The sequence below is a fragment of the Pelobates fuscus genome, chromosome 7 (assembly GCF_036172605.1).
Source record: "Pelobates fuscus isolate aPelFus1 chromosome 7, aPelFus1.pri, whole genome shotgun sequence".
Taxonomy (NCBI): Eukaryota; Metazoa; Chordata; class Amphibia; order Anura; family Pelobatidae; genus Pelobates; species Pelobates fuscus.
The window spans coordinates 113,737,072-113,747,002 of record NC_086323.1 but is presented as its reverse complement, the minus strand read 5'-3'; the positions used below and the strand labels follow the sequence as shown (position 1 = coordinate 113,747,002).

Sequence of the window (9,931 nt, the reverse complement as noted above, 5' to 3'; positions counted from 1 at the left end):
CCCCAACCGTTTCACATAACAAATTTACCTATCACATATAAAAATACATAATTATCCACACACCTCTAAATAAGTATTCACAGGCACACCTACTTAGTAATGCACATGCGTGTGTGCACAGAAACACAGGCAAACACAGACACACTGTTTTTGCCAAACTGCACAGGAATTTATTACTTATTAGTATGTTATACTAAACTTTAAAAGAAATTACAAGTATAGTTTTAAAATACTCAAATTAGAATAAGCCTTAAAGAACAGCTATATCATAAATATCACTTCCCCAATCTGCAAACTCTGATAGTTAATATTTTATGTGGCAATCAGGCACTTATTGTGCTAGAAATGTATAAAGTGCAGCGTGTGTAGCACTCCAAAAATCATACAATAAGCCCCAAGAGAAGGTAGATAGAACATTTGCTACTTGCAAGTTTGTGGGATAGTAGAATAGTCTGTAATTTGCTCTGTATCTATGACTACAGAACGCTGAGATAGCATCCTTTACAGACAAGTGTGAGGCAAACCTTTTAGAGTTTCCTCATTAGTTCTTACAGCAATGATGTTTTGGACCTAAACCTTCACTTTCACAAAAATTCACACATTCGTTAATAACTCAGCGTGCCTATATATGTTTTATGTATGTGTATGTATATATGTGTGTTTATTTATATATATATATATATATATGAGTCCTGATGAAAGTCTGTGGTTAACAGACTGAAACGTCGACCTCTTGCCGATTGATTAAAAGTTAAGTTTTATATTTACTTACAAGTCCTGGGAGTGCTATCTCTTCTTCGTTTTTTGTATTTTGCTGGACAAGCACCGGGCATTCACGTTTGGATTGCGGAGTGCAGGATTATTTTGTTTCCTTATATATATATATATATGTGTGTGTGTTTATTTATATATATATATATATATATATATATATATATATATATATATATATACACACTTGTATGAATATGGCAGTGTGTTTCATGTATGTTTTAGAAGTCAATTGTTACATAGACATAGGAAAATAGAGAAGAAAATATACCATTCTTTCTTCCCTTTGACCTATTTGGGTTAAAAATACATGAGGTATTATTCACTAAACTGCTTTGTGGTAAGTTAGCCCACTTTACATGAAGCTGTAGTTTTTCTGGTCACTATAGTGTCCCTTTAAAACACAAACTTACATGAGGAACCTGCAGAGAGAGAGAAGTACAGTTTGCAGATGGGATAGTGATTCAAAAAGAATGCATCAATATGAAAGCAACGTAACAATATTTATGCAAAAGAAGGATTCTTAAATAGTTGTCAACATTTAAAAATGCACACAGATGTACACAGACACACTCAAAAAGTTACATTCACAATGACACACATAGATACATACACGAACTCACTGACACATACACATTGAAAATAAAGATAAACACATTTTCTGGTCCCTTCTAATTGAACCTGGTGTGACGAGACTGATTTTTGCTGGGGCAGGAATCCAAAACATAAGACTATCCCAGAAGATATGGGACGGTGTTGTTGGACAAGATTTCCAAATTGATTTAATATATTTTTTTATGTATTTTAATATTTTGGGTACACTTGTAAAATGTAAAAAATATATTACAGTATATATAAAATATCACTATCAAAATATTTAAAAAAATTAAATATTTTTCATATTTGTTTTCAAGACAATATTCATAAATCCAATAGGGATGTGAGTTCCCACAGTCTCGCGTTTTGGAGACATGATAAACAGTCGTTATTAGGAATAATCAAAGACCCTAACATTATACTGTCCTGAATGGGAGAGTCTAATTGTGGAGCCTCCTAAAAAGAATACGTATTCTCGTGTGCATAGGATAGCTAAGTCAACTTTACTCTAATTGCTCAATCTTATTGTCACAGCAATAGCATATGGCAGAATATTAAGGATACACTTTGGTTAACCTTGAGATGTCGGACATTATACCATACCCACAATAATCAGAGCTGTAAGATTTCCAAAGTACACCAACATATTAATGAAACAAAGGGGTTTCACAGGGATGTAAGTGGGTGTAAATGCAATATAGTTTAATGTCCGATAAAAGCTCCTAACTTCATTCCAACTCCATTATTGTGACCTAAATGTTGCTAGTCTTATCTTCTCACTCTTCACTGAATAAATACATTGCTTGTTTTAAAAAATAACGTGATGTATTCCAAGAATTAATGTCGCTTGCTTCTACCGCGTCTTTTGCAAAGTTATTCCTTTTCTGTACATTTACTTGTCCGTTTTATACAGATCTGTCTGTAATAATGTTGACTGTTGTAGTGTCCCATTTCTATACATATTTTGTATTTACAATATAAATTAGCCTTTCTATCCCTGTTTATTTAGAAAAAATGTTTGGGTTCTCCTGCGTCCTTCGTGCTTATCTTAGGCTTGTTGTGTACTCTGCTAAATCAAGGGCTATAGAACTCAAAACCCAGCAAATAGACAACATTGTCACTGCATTCTGTCTGCTCTTGTAGGTTTACCTCTAACATTTAACCATTTTGCTGCTGGGGTGCTGTCACACAATGCTACATAATTAGTTGTATACAACTGTATGAGATGTTACTTTTACATAGAGCAACCAAATGCGTATGATCTCTGCACAAGTTTGAATGTTTTATTTGTTTTCTTTCATTAAATGAAAAAGCAAAAACACTTTAGGATTAAGATTAGTAATTTAAGTTTTATTTATTCATTTGATAAAGCGATCATTAAATTGCCTGCACTAGAATAATATGAACAGAGGAAAGTCCCATGATAACCTAATATGTGGCATTTGTGGACTTGACAGGCTTTTGGAAATTGATGCCATTTTACCTGCAGGTACACTTACAAGCCGCCACTACAGGATAGGGCACCTGCCTCCATATGCATTGCTGAGATGGCCAGCCCACGCCAGGGTCCGAGGTCCAGCAGTGCCAAGCTAGTATTTTAATCTGTGTAAGCTGTGCTTGGCGGCAGGCCATGCCAGGTGGCCATGAGCAGGCATGTTTACCCACATCACAGTCTGTGTGTCGTACCCAACGTGGCCAAAAAATAGGGCCTAAGTCCACCCATTTTGATGTTAGGTGACAGATGGCCTTCTGCACCAGCCACTTCCGTAGCTCATTCTCCAAGGCTTGACTAGTATTTGCAGAAAGTTCTTTTGGCATCTTCAGCGATCCAAAGTCCAAAGACTCAGCCTCCTGGGAGAGCTTTTTGCGGTAACGGCTGGAACCATCATAAAGATCTTGGCTGAGTGTTGACAGCTGGCTGGGGGTACCATTAACTGCAGGCTTTTCAATAGACATCCAGAATGGATCGAAAGAGGGTCCAAGAAGACGGAGAAGACGAGGTATTCGAAGGTGCTTTGGTTTTGGAGAGTAGTGGTAATCCAGAGGAGATAAAGAAAGACTGTAAGGTCGAGTTCCAGATGATTGCTTGCGGCGGATAGAACCCACATCCAGGTCCACTGTTTCATTCGTACGTTGTGAGTGGACTGCAGGGTCAGGAAATGCTATGGGCAATAAAATCCATAGAGGCAAAAACCGCACAGAAAATGTGAATTTTGTTGTGCATTCCATGTAGGCAAGTCTTGGCCTCTATATTACTTAGCCACTAAACTTCTTTGATCTTTTTTAACTCTGTTCTTGATCGCTTTTGTGTCTGGTTACTTTTTTCATATGTCTACTGCTTCATGTTTTTTTTTCATTTGATTTGTGCCTCTGTCCTCTGTCTCTCGGTTTCCCTCTGAAGAAGTCTGAGTACTTGTTCTGTCCCTCCCTATCCCATTTTATTTTAATCTTTAAATCCTTGGCGTGGTTTAGAACCGTTATCTCTGCTTCCCCTTTTACCCTCTTCAGCTGTTATGGCTAATATAATGTGGATCTGTCCTTAATATGTTGCTAAGAGGATTAACTTCTCCTTAATTATGTTTACATACAGTCTTAATTGCTTGAATGTATTTTTTTAATATCAATAAACTGAACAATTTGCAAGTATTTTAAGTCTTTTGATTGTGTTCTAATTGGAATCTAAGTTAAAAGAAAAACGTCTCTAGCAATCCTGAAAAAAAAAAAAAAAACTAAACTCCGTTTTTCACTTTTTTATGTAATGCACAAAGAAGGCTATGTTAACACAATAAATTAAATAATGCTCGTAATGCATTTTGCTTTTGATATTTGGGTGTCACCTATTATAGTGACATTTTACTTTGATATTTAACCTCGACTCAATTATTAGATCTTTTTGCAGAATGTAGGAGCAACTTAATAAAAAAAACAAAAAAACTGCTTAAATATTTTTTATGGTCTCTTGACTAATTGCTTCTGTTCATTTCCCCTCCCTCTCTCTCCCCCCCCCCCCCCCCCTTCTCCTAAAACAATATTTTCATTTTATTTTATGGCTTTCATAACAGGTTCACCTAAACGAATAAACGCGCCTACAGCAATTAATACATGTTTTATTATATCGATAAATTATATATTTAACTGCTATAGAAAGGAACTGATATTGTAATACTCTACTCCTAATCAGCGCTACTACCCTCTCCATGTTAAGAGGTTTGCAGGTTTTACTAGGAGAGTGCTGGGAATGAAAACCGCACTCAGAGCCACCAGATTTTTTCTGATTAACAGCAACTGGAGGCGAGTGGAAATGTGTTCCGCAGGAGTTAACTGCAGGCTTTTCAATAGACATCAAGAATGGATCAAGAGGGTCCAAGAATATGGAGAATACGAGTAGGTTCTTTGAGTAGTTTCTTTGGTAGTCTAATATTGTGTAGGTTTGTGCTTAGATCTTGGAGCTTGGAATACAAAAAAGGCCATTTGTTTGTACCAAACATTGCCAGCCCTCTGAGAGTTACGCTAGCACAGTGCTTATTAAAGGGGACCTATCATGTCCCAAACTACTTATGCTCTTTTGAAAAAGCATGAAATGTCATCTCTACATTGTGCTTGAGATATGTGCTGTGGTTGCAGTGGAAATTTCCCAGTCAACGCTGCTAGTGGTGGCTAGGGAGTATAGGAAGTGAGTGACGTTCGAAATGGAGGTAAGGTGAGTTTATCTCAATATTTTACATTGAATATATCATGTATCTTTGTGATGTGATGTATTCAATCATTATGGGGGTGATTTAAGGTAAGTTTTTTTTTTTTTTTTTAAAACAGGTTCACTTTTAATAAAACATGTTTACCAGGGACCCAAATTATATACATACATACATACATACATACATACATACATACATATATAATTACATAAGGAATTCTGCACCTCTAATACAGTGTCATGCTATTGAAATTCACCATAATAATGGTTCTTTTTTGATAGTATTTTCTTTTTGAAGAAGCTAGGGCCAGCTGCAGATTCTCATTTATATCTGAAGTGAGGGATTTTGGGGCATTATGCCAGGTCATCTTTTGTTAAAGAAGGTGGTTCTCATGTTCTGGCATTTTAATGCACAATTGGTTGCAATCACCAAAGGTCTGGTCGGGGTCCAAGGTACCCACTCTTTTTTGTTTTAAATGTTTTTTATTTTGATGATATAGTAACGTCAGACGTAGTACAGTGCAGTATAAAGGCATGTGGTTGCCTACGCAGAGGCTCGCAAATCAAAGTGAGTGCACATCAATACAATGTAATTATGCATATATTTTGCAAGATTATATTTAACTAACGCATCAAAAAGCTTATGATTAAGAGTTGTAATGCGCAGTTTTGCAAGATGGTGAGTTGTACGAAAACCATATCTAAACTCATAAGAACAATTTCAGTGCGGGTAGTAAACATAGCACTTTTGCATTCACGTAGCTCAGGTAGTAGTCGCAGCAGGTCTACGTGAAGGTTAAGCCTTATACAGTTTGCCTACATATAATTATTATGTTATTATTTGGGCCAATCATTATGCAAATAAGAGCAAGTATTGAAAGTTTGCCTATAAGACATAGCTAGTAGCCCCTTTGCAGCATCTAGTGAATTCTGAAATAGGCATGCGGTAAGAAAAAAAACCTAAAAAAAAAACCAATAATGCATAACTTGTTCGGAATCATCTGAAAATGAAAAGGTGAGTCACTTCGCTGGAGGTAGCGCTTTAGCGCCCGTTGTGTGGAAGCTGTCCAGCATGGCTCCGCAGGCCTCATGGATCGAATCCGCGCATGCTTCCCTCTGGCATAGCGTCTTTTCAGGTTTTCCCCGGGCGTGTGCATGTATGTTGAGCAGGCTGTCCACAGCCCACGGCCAAGTCCCCCCGGCACCCCCAGCGTGGCAGACCTCCCACGTCCCCCCCACCCCCCCCAAGAATGTATCCACTCTTAATACTTAACGCATGTGAGTTTATGGAAGACATAAAAGATGCTATCTCATCAAATACAATGCTTGAATTCCTCTCCTTATGAAAACCTCAATTGAACACATACATCCCAGACATTACTGTGCTCTTTAAAGTACCAGCCACTATATCAATGTGTTATTTTGTGGACTCTTAGTACAATGTTGTGTACACTATGACCTTGTGTCCACCTCGTTTCCAAAATATGACTACGATGTTCTAATAAAGATAAGCCAAGTCCCAGTGCTGACACCCAGCTACCTGGTGACCCTGTCTCATCTCAGGCCACCTGGTTTGTAATCTCTCGCAAAGGTGTGATAGATTCCGCATGTTGCACTCTCATCACCAAACCCCGACACCACTACAGCTTGGCATCGTGGTTATAGTGCTTGTAATATTCCTTTAATGATCTGAACATACTATGAAATACCAACAGAGTAATAACCATTCTCTCATAAGTAGACACACACCCAGTGACTGAGACTTAAATGCACTTTGGAAAAAAGAGTCTATAATTTAATAAATGTAATTGTGTACTTATCTTCAACTGTGCTAACTAAGAGATGACTTACAAGCACAACGTTTTGTGTAATTACATATTTAGTCACATGCTAACAACTCTTTACTGTACCTTTTTAGTTTTTTTTTTTGTTTGTTTGTTTTGTTTGTGATGTCAAGCGCTTTTTTGTTCTTGCAATTGCTGTTAAATTGTGAGGCAGGGTTACCCAGCATGCAACTGGGCCATCTACTTCAAACATCACAGATCATTTACATACCTGCCTACGGTTTTTATATTTTGTACAGATGATTGTGAATTATGGGGACAAATATAAAAATGCAAGGAAAAAATTAATATACAGCATTTCCTTATATTCATAATAGTACTTATGAGCAAATAAGGCTGTGAAAAATTGTGTTTATTGTTTAACATTTTGATCTATTGTTCAAAAAAATACACAAAACACTCTGCTCTCATGGATATCACAGAAATGCAAACACAAAACGGGTTTATCCCCCCCAAAAAATCTGTGTTTAAGAGAGTTTCAACTCTGGGACATCCGGATGACCTGGGACTTACCGGATCTCTCAGAAGCACAGAACAGAGCTTGAACCAGTGGGCATCCCCCACATCCCTCCACACAGTGAAAATAGCCCCTATAAGCAGGTATTACTCAGGCTCTCAACCTCTAAATAAAGTGCAATTTAGAGAGGAGGTCACCTGGGGCCCAGGAACCCCTTTTGTCCTAGATTAAGCATCCGCACGCAGGGCCGGACTGGGAATTAAAAGCAGCCCTGGAAAAAAATTATTTACCAGCCCCATAATGCGTCGCGCCAGCATAGTGTGCAGATACAGAGTTAGAAAAGATAACTTAAAATTAAAATTATTACTCCAACGTGAAAAAAAGCACATATAGGCTTAAAAAAAAAAGAGTGCAGATTTATTTTAAGCAGACGTGCCTTTGCATATAGCCAATGTTTCAGTCCAACTACCATGACATATTAAGGAAAGCTTGGTAATGGGACTGAAATGGTGAATGTATGTAGGGCACAACTGTAAAAAATTACGTTATCTTGTTTATTTTGAGGTCCTGTGGGTGCACTCTTCACTTTAAATATGTTATTGTGCTGGATTATGCACCTAGCAACAAGACTGGGCCAATATCTGCTTATTACATATTGTACATATCAATGAAATTTCTTAGTGTATTATGCATATATAAATGTACATTAATATATGTGTAAATATAATAGGCATAATTATATATATATATACACACATTGCACCCCTCACACATTGCACCACTGCTCCTATACCCTACTACAGCCCCATATCCCAGCAGACCCCAGGTAAGTTGTCAAACTGTACTTAAACGGTTTGACTACTTACTCTGGGAGCGGGTCCCGGCACTCCTGGCACCATACCCACTACACAGAGCAGTAGTGGTTATTGTGCATGGATTATTTCTTTAAATAATCTATAGGTGCCCCTCCTGAGATCAGGCTCTGGATCCGCCACTGATTTATATTATAAATATATATATATTATAAATATATATATTATATATTATAAATATATAATATAATATAATATATATATTATATATTATATATTAAATATATAATATATATAATATATATTATATATTATACTATAAATCAGTGGCAGATCCAGAGCCTGATCTCAGGAGGGGCACCTATAGATTATTTAAAGAAATAATCCATGCACAATAACCACTACTGCTCTGTGTAGTGGGTATGGTGCCAGGAGTGCCGGGACCCGCTCCCAGAGTAAGTAGTCAAACCGTTTAAGTACAGTTTGACAACTTACCTGGGGTCTGCTGGGATATGGGGCTGTAGTAGGGTATAGGAGCAGTGGTGCAATGTGTGAGGGGTGCAATGTGTGTGAAAGGTTCAGTGTGTAGGGTGCGTGGGGCAATGTGTGTATGGGTGGCTGTGTGTGTAGGGGAATGTGTGTATGGGGGTCTGTGTGTGTGTATGGGGGGGCAGTGTGTGAATGTGTATGGTGTGTGTGGGCAGTGTTTGTATGGGGCTAGAGTTCACTCTCACCACTTGGACCACCAGGAATCCCTGGTGGTCGCAGTGGTGAGAGTGAACTCTAGCCCGTAGCTCCAGGGCTAGAGTTTCCCTGTGGCACTCTCCCTCCCCCTCTGTCTCTCTCTATTTACGCCTCTTTCTCCCCTTGTGTCTCACTCTCCCCCCTCTGTCTCTTTCTCCCTCCTTTCCCTGTGGCACTCTCCCTCCCCCTCTGTCTCTCTCTATTCGCCCCTCTCTCCCCCCTTGTGTCTCACTCTCCCCCCTCTCCCTGTGGCACTCTCCCCCCCTCTGTCTCTCTCTCTATTCACCCCCCCTGTTTCTCTCTCTCTCTCTATTCACCCCCCCACTGTCTCTCTCTATTCACCCCCCCACTGTCTCTCTCTATTCACCCCCCCACTGTCTCTCTCTCTATTCACCCCCTCTGTCTCTCTCTCTATTCACCCCCCCTCTGTCTCTCTCTCTATTCACCCCCCCTGTCTCTCTCTCTCTATTCCCCCCCCTCTGTCACTCTCTCTCTATTCACCCCCTCTGCCTCTCTCTCTCTCCACCTCCCTCTGTCTCTCTCTCTATTCACCCCACCTCTGTCTCGCTCTCTCTTTTCACCCCCCCCGTCTCTCTTTTCACCCCCCCCTCTGTCTCTCTTTTCACCCCCCCCTCTGTCTCTCTTTTCACCCCCCCTCTGTCTCTCTTTTCACCCCCCCTCTATCTCTCTTTTCAACCCCCCCTCTGTCTCTCTTTTCATCCCCCCCCCTTGTCTCTCTTTTCATCCCCCCCCCTTGTCTCTCTTTTCACCCCCCCCTTGTCTCTCTTTTCACCCCCCCCCCCTTGTCTCTCTTTTCACCCCCCCCCCCTTGTCTCTCTTTTCACCCCCCCCCCTTGTCTCTCTTTTCACCCCCCCCCCTTGTCTCTCTTTTCACCCCCCCCCCTTGTCTCTCTTTTCACCCCCCCCCCTTGTCTCTCTTTTCACCCCCCCCCCCTTGTCTCTCTTTTCACCCCCCCCCCTTGTCTCTCTTTTCACCCCCCCCCCCTTGTCT

General features: G+C 39.6%; 1 protein-coding gene across 1 annotated transcript; it reads right to left on the bottom strand.

The window, feature by feature from the left end:
- Positions 1-2,847: 2,847 nt before the first annotated feature.
- LOC134569194 (noggin-like) lies at positions 2,848-3,597 on the bottom strand. The gene has a single exon (XM_063428104.1). The coding sequence runs from the start codon at positions 3,595-3,597 to the stop codon at positions 2,848-2,850; it is 750 nt and encodes a 249-aa protein (XP_063284174.1).
- Positions 3,598-9,931: the final 6,334 nt, after the last annotated feature.